Genomic DNA, 12,165 nt, shown 5'->3' on the forward strand with positions numbered 1-12,165 from the left:
CAGATGCCATAACAACCCCCCCCCCTTCCCCACACACACACCACCATTTAAAAAGAAGCAGCTAGTCTGGAATGAGAGTGGGGGACTAAACCCTAGGGTTGTACAACTGTTAGAAACTACTCTAATTTCTGCCAGTCCTTGGCAACCTCAAATATAACATGGGCTCAAAGTCCCGCCCTCTGACTGGCTAGAAGTTCTTACGATCATGGCAAAGATATTGTAACTTCATAGGTCCCGATCCAGATTGTGTGTTCTGTCTGAGAGCTGGGTCTCTTGCATCTCTCGGTTTGGCATGCAGCATGCGTGTTTATGGGTGTGCCTGGGATGCATGTCTCTCCTCTGATCTACAGTAACTGGGTCTCCTCTTCCCTCTGCAGTGACACGGCTAAAGCCCCAAGGGGGTCAAGCTGGTGGCATACCCCCAGCCTCTCCCGTCATAAGAAGATCCAGCGAGCCACAGCTGTGTCCAGGAAACAAACCCCTGACAGACCTGGCTGATAGCACCCACTCCACTCCCTGCTATGGGTACTCCAGAGCCTCTCCTTCCCCCTCCGTTAACAGCTATAGTGACCCGGACACAGGGCATTACTGCCAGCTCCACCCCACCTCCCCTGTCGGCCAGGAGAGGCCAACTCCTGACACCAAGCTGCTCCCCACTAAGAGCTATGTGGAGAGGTTGAAGGTGGAGGGGGCTCAGAGGGTGACTGCAGAGAACGGCTCCAGTGAGACAGGGCAGAGGATGAAAGGGGAGCAGGACATTGTGGGCTTTGTCTCACCCACTGTGGAGATGGGCTCGTCTTTCAACCCTGTGGCATTCCAATCCCTGCTGATCCCTCTGGAAAACAAGCCTCTGGAAATGGCCGTGCTTAAGAAGGTGAAGGAGCTCCTGGCAGAGGTGGATGCCAAGGCTCTTGCCAGACACATCACCAAAGTGGACTGCCTGGTATGACTGGAGATTTGGAGGGTGGGGAGGGCGATGTCATTCCCATGACCTGCTGCTTTGAACTAACCCCACCCTTGCTGGGCTTGTTGGAAGAGCTGACGTTTAACTAAAGAATTTAGCATCTCAAAGGGACCTATCTGGTGCCAGCTGAGCAGCTGAGTGGGGTCTGGTGGACTGAGCACAGAGCTGGGAGTGACCAGCTTTGAGTTTTAATCCCAGATCCAGCAGTGACTCTGTGTAACCTGAGGCAAGTCACTTCAGTGCTCCTTGCCTCAGTTTCCCCAATATGTAAAATGCATGTGTGTGGCTGACCTCACAGGGTATTGTGAGGGCAAATTAGTATTTTATCAGTGCTCTAGAGGCATGAGGGGAGCTGAGTCTCTCCTGGTCCCACTCAGTCCTTGGCCTCTCTGAGACAGCTGACAAGGGGACAATCAATGCCAATTATGTGAGAGCTTATTGTGAGGTGAGGACTTGTGCACCCGGAATTGGACTGAGACAATCCACCTCATTTCACACAGGCCACGTACTGGGGAATCAGCTGGGCCCACCCTGGTCACCACCACCCCTGGGCTGGATGGGAGCCAGCTTCCTAGGGCTGGGTTGTAATCAAATAGCACTGTCCATTCTCAAAGCCATTACATTCCTCACGGGACCCTGTGCACAAGGTAGGGCAGGATTATCGGGGGACCAGGGAGGAGAAGTGTCTTGCCCAAAGCCAGGCGCTCATTGGCAGAGCCAAGACTAGAAGCCAGATCTCCTGACTCTCAGACCAGTGCCTCAAGAGGCTCCATACTAGCCATCCCCTGCCAAGGACACCGCTGAGGCTGTGTCCTCAAACACCTGCCACCTGCCTGCCCCGTCCATGCCATTTCCCTTCCAGAGTTTGTTTCCATCTAGGGTCTGGACGCTGGTTCTCGACACCAGGGGATCTTGGGCTTTAGGGCCAAACTCATCCCTTGGGGTAAACGGGTGCATCTCCATTTGCTCAGTGTTTAGTAACTTCACACACACATCCAGTACCGTCCATCTCTTGGTGTGCCCTGTGTGTGTCAGCCCCGCGCTGGCAGCAGCTTAGGGAGTCCCCAGCATTGGTGCTTCCTTGGCTGAGCCATGCCAGCCCTGCCCACGCTGAGGCTGCTGTGTGGTGAGGCAGGGGGAAGACCTAAGCTTATGGCTGCCGCACAATGGAGCCTGTCCAGAGCAAAAACTTTCACTGCACCTAGCCAAGCCCCCTCCCCTCAATTAGAGGAGCTTCAGCTGCTTTCCCCTCTTTGTTGCAGGTTGCTAGGATACTGGGTGTTACCAAGGAGATGCAGAGGCTCATGGGAGTGAGCTCGGGCATGGAGCTGCTCACCCTGCCCCACGGCCATCAACTTCGGCTCGACCTCCTGGAACGGTAGGCTGGGAAGCAAGGGGAAAGGGGGCCTGTGGGGCTTGGCTCCTGTCCCAGGCAGCCCAGCCTGACTCCAGCAGAGCCGTGGGGCTCAGCCCCACTCGGTTAGGTGTCTCGCTCTGGATCTTGGAGACTAGCTGTTGGCACCAGATTTGGAAAGTTTGGCCTGTGGTTCCGAATGCAGCTTCCTTCGCCGTACACTGCTCTGCCCCAAATCTGCTTTCGGGGGGTTATTGAAACGACAGCGACACGCCCCACAGCAATAGCCCCGGAAACTGAAATCCTCTCCAGGCGGCGGCAGAGCAAGCACCACACCCAGTGCTGGCGTCCTGCTGGGCCTCAAACCTGACCTTGATGGGCCACCTCTAGGGGGAGCCCAGGCTCCGTGGCACCGTTCAGTCCTCAGCCTCTCTGGTGAGCCGGCCGATGAGGCCTCCAGTTGTGTCCCCCTGGACCGAGGCAGCCAGGGCATTGCACATGGGGAACCACAGAGCCATCATGATGGGGACATCTTCTGGCCACTCCTCACTTGGGTCAGATTTGAACCAGTGGCCAAGAGGCTCCATACCCCCTCGCCACCTCCTAACTCCCTTGCCTCTGCTTCCTGCATGGTCCTTGCTGACTTCCTCATCTGACATCTCAGCCTCTCTGTCTCCTCCCACGTCAGGTTCCACACCATGTCCGTAATGATTGCGGTGGACATCCTGGGCTGCACAGGCAGCATGGAAGAGCGGGCAGCCCTGCTGCACAAGACCATCCAGCTGGCTGCCGAGTTGAAAAGCACCCTGGGGAACATGTTCAGTTTTGCTGCTGTGATGAATGCGCTGGAAATGACCCAGGTACCAAAACCCCTCTCCGGCGAGTGCTCGGCTCAGCTGGGCCCCTTCTCCCACCTCCCTCCCCAAATCACACACGCCTCACTGCATCCTTCAGGCTCTTGGAGCCCCAAACGCCAGCACGCTGGGGTGGAGGGAAGAGTGGAGAGAGAATATTGTGGGGTCACGGGGTCCAGTTCAACCTGGGTGTAACTCAGAACAATGCTCGAAGCAGAGCAGAAAAGAGCTATAGGGAAATGGCGAGAATGGGAACATCCCCACCCCCAAAAAATGGCCCGGTCCCATACGGCCATGATTTGGTATTCTTTGCTGGGCTGTATTATTCGGAGGAAATGAAGTCACCGTCCAATAGGATACAAATCACTGCTTTAAGGCCCCAGCATCTTACAGTCCAAGCTGCTCCCTTCAGAAGATGAAAGGAGATTAGAATTCAACTTTAAATCAAGCCCAGCTGGGAACTCACTTTCCCCTAGTACAAAGGAGCTGGAGCTGCTCCCTGCCCTCCCCATCTCTCGCTGTCTATCACCAGCCATGCAGGAAGGAAAAAATACCAGCAAAGCAAAAATTCTTTTGATGAGCTCTCAAGTTTCTCACCACTGCAGCACGGTCAAGCTTAGAGATGCCCAGAGAGCTGGCGCAACCAAGGGAGCCCGCAGAGGGGACCAGCAGGGGAGGCTGCAAGTTGGGGCCGAGGTTTATAGGCAAAGCTGTGGGGGATCCTAGATTGGCGCAGCAGGAAGCGTTGCAGGTTAGGAGCGAGGTGTGTTAGCTGAGCTGCCAGGGTGTCCTTGGATTGGAACAGCAGGGGGGCTGCAGATCAGGTCTGAGGTGCTTTGGCAGATCCCCCCACGATTAGCCTGTCCCCAGCTCTAGCTGGTGCTGCTGGTCCCTCATGAGCGCCAGAATCCCAGTGCGTTGGTGGGACAGTCCCTGTAGAGCGGAGAGCCTGCTGCCGACGGTCCCATGGTCAGACCCCTCCTTTGCTGCTGCTTCCAGATCTCGCGGCTAGAGCAGACCTGGATGGCGCTGCGCCAGCGACACACCGAGGGGGCCATCCTCTATGAGAAGAAGCTAAAGCCCTTCCTGAAGGGCCTGAATGAAGGAAAAGGTAACGGGGAGGAAGAGTCGTTCGCCTGGCATTTCTCTTTCCCCTTTGCTCTGCAGCTCCCTCGCAAAGCTCCATACGATTCCCCCCCTCCATCCATGGAGCTGTGGATGGGCTAGCCCCTGTCCCATTTTCCCATATCATCCCACTGAATGAGTGAGGGGAAATGGACGTGTCCAGTTACCTCCACCTGGCTTCCTGCCAGACTCTTCATCATCGTGATGGGTATTTCCATAGTGAGAGCCCCCTGGAAAGGGGCAGCCTCCAAAATCATGGCCTCTCTGCCAGTCACCCAAAACGTCCCTCCTACCCCACTCAACCCTCCCCTTGCCCCCTCTTCCCCATTCCAGTCCCTGGTGGCTCTACCCCTCCCCTCGGAGTCTAACTGCACCCTATGGCAGCAGCAGCTCCTCCCAAGGCCTCTGAAGTCATGGGCCACCAAACCCCACTGGGGCTGCCGGGGTGGGATTGCTGCCTATGATCTGTCCATCCTTCCTCCCCCATGAGCTTCCCCCCTCCTAGTAACGCCAAGGGCGTTACGGTCAGCGTTTGTACACTGCTGCTGGGATGCAGAAGGTGCAAGACCCTGCAGAAGCTGCAACCCCAAGCTAACGGAGTCCAGCTGTTCACTTGTCCACAGCCCGTGTGCTCTGGAATGCCTGCCACCCCCTTCCAACCAGTCCTGCCTCTTCGCTTTCCAAACAGCCCCATTCAAAACAAACAAAAGCAGTGGCTGGGCATAAACATTGCTTCCTAGAGCCAGTCCCAGGTGACTTGGGTAAGCAGCTGTGTGTTCCACCATAAGGAGACAGGGTGACATTAAGAGGGAAACAGTTGGGAAGACAGATTTTCCGAAGGGCTCAGAGCAGCGTTGGATACTGAGCTCTCTTGGAAAATCTGATTCCAAGTGCTGAGTGCTTGGGAATCTGACTCTACCCTCCTGACAATCTGGACCAGATGGGATTGGAGCGTTCCCCTCTAGGTCCCTAGTTCATGTCCAGGGCAGGGCTTGTAGTGGACTGATCATCTGATGGCTATTTAGTGACCTAGGTGAAATGAGTTGACTGGCCCAGACCTGTCTGTAGAGGAGAGGTGTCCACATCACACAAACTGCCATAACTGGTACTAACTGACCCCCTTGTTGGTAGTGAGAGGCCAAGGACTGGACTGCCCTCTTGCTCCTGGGAGGGTCTCCCTCCTCTGTGGGGTAAGGACTGGGGCATGTTGGGAAGTGCCTGTTTGGGGGAATCTTGCCCAGACTGTACCTGTTCTGTAGCTATCTGGAGGGCATCGGTCCACGTGGCTCTCAGTCTTGCACCTCTCACCATGACAAACTTTGAGGGTGAGCGTATGAAGTGGCCCCTTTGGCTCTTGAAACATCAGGCAGTAGCCAGGGAATTCAGGGTGTGGGTGTGTTCTTGTTCTTTCACAGAAGGCCCTCCGCTGACCAACACCACCTTCCCTCATATCGTGCCCCTTATTACACTCCTGGAGCGGGATGCCGCGCTCCTGGACAGCCCTGAGCCCTGGGAAAACACGGACAATGGTGTGGAGGTTGTCATGGCCCATCTGGAAGCAGCGCGGATGGTGGCGCATCATGGGGGACTCTACCATACCAACGCAGAGGTGAAGCTTCAGGGTAAGGAAGCATTGAGTCTGATCTGTGATATCCAACTCACTTTGGGCTAAAAAGCCCCTCCAGGCTGCACCAGATACCCCACTGGCAAGGGGAAGGTCCATACAACACTAGATCTTCCTCTTCCCATCCCCGTGGAGCTGGTTCCAAAGCACAGAGGGGGTCCCGCTGTCAGAACTGGGGCTGTTCTCCTGTACAGAAGGGGGGATGGAATCAGGGGATACCATGCCGCTGGCAGTAAATAAGCACCCCAGGGTGCTTTTCAGCTTGGCAGCCAGCTGGATGGTCTTGTGCAGCATTTACCCCTGTGGAAAAGGGGACTCCCCACTGGAGCATGTGGCTGGGTCTGGCGTAGAAAGTTCTTATCAGCACCACCTGCAGTGATCCACCTCTTCTCCCATCTTAGAGCTCTGGCCAGTTTCACCCCACCCAGCATAACAGAAAGTTCAACAACAGTCCAGCATCCTGACAAAAGTTCTTCAGTCCCATGCCCTTCTCTTAGGGCTCTCCATTGTCCTTATCCCCATTTAATGGGCCTCACACCACCTTCCCCAGAGGCTGGTAGGGAATCCAGGCCCTCCCTCTAGTCTGGGTTCCAGTCCAAGAGACTCTATAACCAGCAGCCAAGGTCTGTTCTGTCAGACTCCTAGCTGCTGCCTCCCTTCCTACTGTATCCTATCAGCTGGCCTCTCCCACAGCCTGTCCAGGTTTACCCTTCTCTCAGAGCCAGGCCATACAGGGCTCCCACTGGAATCCCCTAACAAAATCTCAAACAAAGTATAAATGGAAACCCACTTCTGCTGTCCCTGGGCTTGACATTTCATCCTTCTCTGCACCTCAGTATAACACCTCCCTGGGCTCTCTCCTTAGAAGTCCATATTCTGCCCTATCTTCAGGGCTACTCACCACCAGAGCCTGCTCCATCCCCAGTGGCTGTTCTGTGTAACTCCTGGCTTCCTGCTAGACTTCTCTACTCAGGAAAAGATCCCAGGGCCAACTCTGCCCCTGGGTTCCTCCTTGACTCTCCCACACTCTCTGGTCCCAGAGAGTGACTGTAGAGTTCTTCACTCTCTCTTCCTGCAGTACCTTCTGCTGCAGACTTCCTGTCTTTGTTGTACCGCCCAGCTGGGCTTCATCATCAGATACGCCTGGCCCACCGTCCAGGTGCAACCAGATAGCATAATTGGCCTCTCCAAGCCACATTAACTTTTTTAATTGCCTTCATGGGGTACACACCCATCACACCCCCACCGCTTCCCTCTAGATTCTCCAAAGCTGGGTTACATAGCAGTTCCCAGCAATCATGAGTTGCAAGTAGGGTGACCAGATAGAAAGTGTGAAAAATCGGGGTAGGGGGCAATAGGCACCTGCATAAGAAAAAGCCCCCAATATCAGGACTGTCCCTACAAAATCAGCATATCTGGTCACCCTAGTTCCAAGTCAGGGCAGAATCTGGCCCATTGTGTTTGAAGGGACTTTGAACAGAGCATCATTAAGGCCTTAGACTGGATGTGGGGTAACTCGTACTTTATCGCAGGACTATTAGTAAGAAGGTCCATGTTTTGGCCAATCTCTCTCCAGGCTAGAGACAGGCATTGTGTGGCTGAACCAGGAGCCTCCCAACCCTGATCCTGGAATAACCCGTTTTACCATGTGCTCTCTTGATCTCATGGCCCCAGGCCAGTTTGCTTCTCCAGGACAGCTGGAAGGGCAGAGGAATCCCTGCTGCTTCCTGCTGCTCCATTTAGGCTAGGGTGGTTCAGAGCATGCATGTGATGAGCTTGTCCCCGGGTGGGCTGGCTTCTCTCTGACACTCTTGGGTCTTGTATCCTTTGCAGGATTCCAGGGCAAGGCTGAGCTCCTTGAGATCTTCAGCACTGAGTTCCAGATGCGTCTCCTTTGGGGCAGCCGCGGTGCTGAGAGCAGCCAGCGGGAACGCTATGAGAAATTCGACAAGGTCCTCACTGCACTGTCCCACAAGCTGGAGCCCTCTGTGCGGTTCAGTGAACTGTAACCGATGTGGGACTCAGAGTTAAACTCACAGGGGGAGGGTGGCACCAATCAGTCCTTCAAGAGGCCAAGTAACCAGGTCCCCAGTCTGCAAGCCAGCCCACTCCTCCTCATGCAGCCATGGGGGCTAGGCAACTGTGGGTACCACAGACCCAGAAGGGGAGCCAGCCAGGCGTGGATGGAGGGCGTGAGGAAGAAAGTTGGCATTTAACATCTGCGAAGGAAAGAACTAACCAGGATTGAAATCGGGGCATTGGGATGGGTACAGCTGTAGCTCCCTGGAGAAGAGAAACTTCCTGAAAAGTTCCAGCATGCCCAGACTGGTGGGGGAGGGGGAGAGAGAGGGGTCCCAGAACAGCTACTGTGATATAGGTCCATCCATGCTCCACACATGCAAACGACAGGAGGCTGCATTTTAATTTCCACCCAAAGCAGTGACCTCCCCTCCTCGACCACCAATACAAATCAATAGTGGAATCTCACTAACGGACCCACCCCACTAACATCCTATCGAAATTCCCTGGGCAGTCCTGGTGCAAATGTTTTGAGCTGCACGTTTGTGGAGGAAAGAGAGCGCTGATCACTCCCAGCCACAGGACCTCCTGCTGATTCTCAGCTGTAGTTTAGGCCAGTGTGTGCATCCCAGCTGATCTACACAAAGATGCCTGTGAAGCCAGAAATCCACCTCCTCTGGCCTTGCAATCACAAGGTATCTCATTACTGTTGTGTTCTTCATTCAGCTTTGCTGGTTCTCAGCCACGTGGGGTCCAGTTGCTATGATCACCCAATGCCGCCCCTACTCGTACAGCCTGTTGGCCTCAGATATTTTATCTTTTCTCTGTCTTGTCTGAGGCCTCTTAATTCTGCCTGTAAATAAATTTCACATTTACTTCTTGATGTACAGACTTGTGAGGGCGTTCTTGTAAATAATTATGCTCACGTCATTTTGTCTTGTAAATAAGTGTACATATATCAGGTGGGGGGGCTTTGTTGTTGTTTTTGGTTCTTACATACAATAAACTTTTATGCTCTTCCTCAATGGACTCATGTCTTTGGAGAACATTTTAAAATACTTTTCTATAGTGACACAAGCTCTTACCATTCAAGGTGCGTTTGTACTGATGCCCAAGTGTCGGTGGTGTCTATTGTGCCCCAAGCATCGATGGTGTTTCTTCTTTTGTTGGCATTACTTTAGAAATTTAATGCACCTGCGGCATACAAATAGAACAGTTGCGGTGGGAATAGCTTGAGGACATATCAAGTAATAGTAATTTCACCTGTTGGAGGCAGGAACGTAGTGAAGCTGACCTTGTTCCTGCTGTTCCCTCCTGGTGTAACTCCAGTTGACTCAGTGGAGTTAAGTTGATCCATTAAGTCCTAATTTGGTTAATGCAGTCCTAACAGACAAGCCAACTATAGAGGGAAAATGATGAACCAGTTCTTAAGCCCTGGTTGTAAAGAGTCTGCTTGCAACCTAAAATGTCTACATACTATGTAGAGTCAAAACCTCACCCCAATGTGTAACAGAGTTCACGTTAAGCCTTCTCACTGCACTTAGCTGCTCCTAGGGTTCCTCCTTCAGAACTGTTCAGCCCACTCCCTTGATCCTTTCTCCCCAAAGGGTCACTCCCACCTCCCTTATCCAAATGGGGCAATGAGCCACCTGCAACACTGAGTCAGCAGAGCCCACTTAATCCTTTCCCAGCAGGAGGAGCACCAAGATCAAGGGTTAGATGTTTCAGGCCAGACTTGAATAAGTCCCACATGTGCTCCCTCTCCCTCTCTCTCTGCCATGCTCTATATTAGTGGAGCAGTGCTTCTGTACTTCTACAAAGACAGTCTCAAATTTCATCAAATTAATTCAGGTCTTGTTTCAAGCCTGCTGTCAGGTACTCTTGTCTGATTGCCTCCTAAGGCTGGTACTACCACAGTTCAGACTAGGAGCTTTCTGTACTCATGGCCGTACCTGGCTATTGGATGACTGTGAAGTGCTACTCCTTGAGCATCCTTAAAGGCTGCAGAGCTGTTTGGGAAGCCTTTCACATGCCTTTCAAAGACCATGGGGGAAATGATCTGCAATGTACCCTAGGCACAGCAGAGGTCCTTCTGAGGATAGTGCTTTCACATACCTTCAAAAGATCAGCGGGCTTCTTCTGATAATGTGTTTGTTGCCTAGTGGGGACGACTCATCGCTTATGTTCAAAATCAGATGGTCCCCAGAGTCTGAGGTCCACTAAGGGCTCTTCACAACATTATCAAACAGTAGCCCAGTCTGTAGGGCTGGGACTAACCCACTCAGTCTTGAATGCAACATGTAGCATGTAACAGACACCTGAGGGTGTCTGGTGGAATAGAGAGAGGGTGTCATCAGCACCTAGCTCTAAAAACCTCTCCACCTTTTCATCTTCTTTGCTTTACACCAGAACAAGCCATCTACCCATCCATTCATAAATGATGATTGCTGGTTATCACCCAGCTATCCTCTGGGTCTGGCATTTTCAGCCTACTGCAGGGTAAAAACTTCTCCAGAATTTCTCTTGGTCATTAGAACTCCTGATTGGCTTGTACATTTTTTTTGCTTTGCTGTAATTCTGGTGACCAGAACAACCTGTTCTGGCGGATGGTTGGATTATGGGCTCCAAAGCCGACTTAAAAAAATAAAACCACTCAAAACCTAGGGTTTGGGGAATTCTGTTGATCCCATTGGAATTGCTGTGGCTGCTGCTGGAATGCTGCTGCTGTGATTGCGAAAGGAATAGAAGAAGATCCATGAGGTTGTGCAGGGAGAGGAGGAAGCCAAGTAACAATATGTGCTGCACCTTCTGGAAAAAATTGGGGTGTTGGATTTAGTGAGAAGGTGCCACCTGGTGGTGCTTTTAGAGTTGCGTAACTTACCACTACAGCCTATGTTGGTATAATTTATGTCGCTCAGCAATGTGAATAAACTACTGCCCTGAGCAACATAAGTTAAACCAATATACATGCTTGTGTGCACAGCGCTCAGGTGAGGTAATAGGATCTTTTACATCACCTACCTTGTCTCTCTCATGTCCACATTACCACTTATGTCGGCAAGACTGATGTCGCTCAGGGGTGTGAACAAGTACTGCTGAGCCGCTGTAAGGTCTCTAGTGTAGACGTACCCTGGGACCAACATGGCTACAACAACACTGCAAACAACTGTCAAAGTGTCTTGGGGGGGGGGAAGCAGGGCAAGGGGGTAATTTACCAGTAAAAGCTGGCTGCTAAAAAGGCAACAGCCTGACACTGCCAGCCATCCGCCTGAGCTCAGGTCCCTAGAGCGCTCTCATGCCCCAAACCAACAGGCTTGCACCCACTGAGGAGTTACTATGCTCGGTCCTAAGTCAAGGGGGGCATGCTCAGCGATCCTCTCCAGCAACCTCCTCTCTTCAGTGCTGGGAGGCAGGGGGATGGACAGGCTCCAGAGGGTGCCGCTTCAAATGCTTTTTTGTTAAAAGGAGCCTGTTTGCAATGCCAAGGCCCCCAGGTGTACAGGGCAAAATGAGGGTGTGAAAGTGCCCAGAAGCGCTCCCATATCCCAAAATAGCAAATGTACCCACGTACTAATCACCAGTCGAGTCTAAGTGAGATCCTCGCTTGAGCCATGCAGAATGCATATCTTGGAAGACGCTGTTAGCTGCACCCATCCATGAGTGCAGCAGCTTCTGGTTCCCCCTGTCCCGCTCCTACAATGTGGAGAAGCTTCCCTCTAGCTCGCCCCCTCATCGCTGCTCCATCTCATTTCAAATCTCAGATGAAAACCTCTCTCCTCACCCTTGCCTTAGGATTCCCACAAATGCAAGTTTGTCTGGTGGGGCAAACACATGCATCCCGACACTGACTAAAGGGGACAACAACGTAACCTGGGCTCCTAGTTATTTTGAGACCCCATGATCCAGGCCTGAGACATTTGGACCACTCCAAAATCAGGATGATCCCAGAAATGCCCAGATCTGGTACCAACCCGCCCTGCTGCAATGCTCTCCCTCGGTTGCTGTTTCCACTTTAGACGCAGAGCTCTGCGGGGCACCTGTGACCCCCCCCCCCGTGAGCCCCCCCCCAGGGAAGCCAGTGGGAATTGAAGTTGCTCAGGCTGAGGCAGAAGCTTCCCCCTGGGCCCTGTACCCCGAGGACCCTGGGCACAGCCCCGCCCCCCTGCATTCAGGCCCCGCCCCCCGCATTTAGGCCCCACCCCGCCCGCTTTGGCTCCTCCCCCCG

The 12,165-nt window shown here is 53.1% G+C and overlaps 1 protein-coding gene across 3 annotated transcripts in view; it reads left to right on the forward strand.

Moving 5' to 3' along the window:
* The window catches only part of SH2D3C (SH2 domain containing 3C), a 54,254-nt gene extending 45,285 nt beyond the window's left edge, over positions 1–8,969 (forward strand). For all 3 annotated transcript variants that reach the window (XM_037879971.2, XM_027819750.3, XM_037879972.2), the window contains 6 exons: positions 378–943; positions 2,227–2,342; positions 3,007–3,178; positions 4,172–4,283; positions 5,713–5,919; positions 7,755–8,969. In XM_037879971.2, coding sequence (XP_037735899.1) covers positions 378–943; positions 2,227–2,342; positions 3,007–3,178; positions 4,172–4,283; positions 5,713–5,919; positions 7,755–7,930 — 1,349 coding nt within the window. In that variant the 3' untranslated portion in view covers positions 7,931–8,969. The remainder of the gene's footprint in view (positions 1–377; positions 944–2,226; positions 2,343–3,006; positions 3,179–4,171; positions 4,284–5,712; positions 5,920–7,754) is intronic.
* Positions 8,970–12,165: the final 3,196 nt, after the last annotated feature.

Source organism: Chelonia mydas, chromosome 16 (genome assembly GCF_015237465.2).
Source record: "Chelonia mydas isolate rCheMyd1 chromosome 16, rCheMyd1.pri.v2, whole genome shotgun sequence".
NCBI lineage: Eukaryota > Metazoa > Chordata > Testudines > Cheloniidae > Chelonia > Chelonia mydas.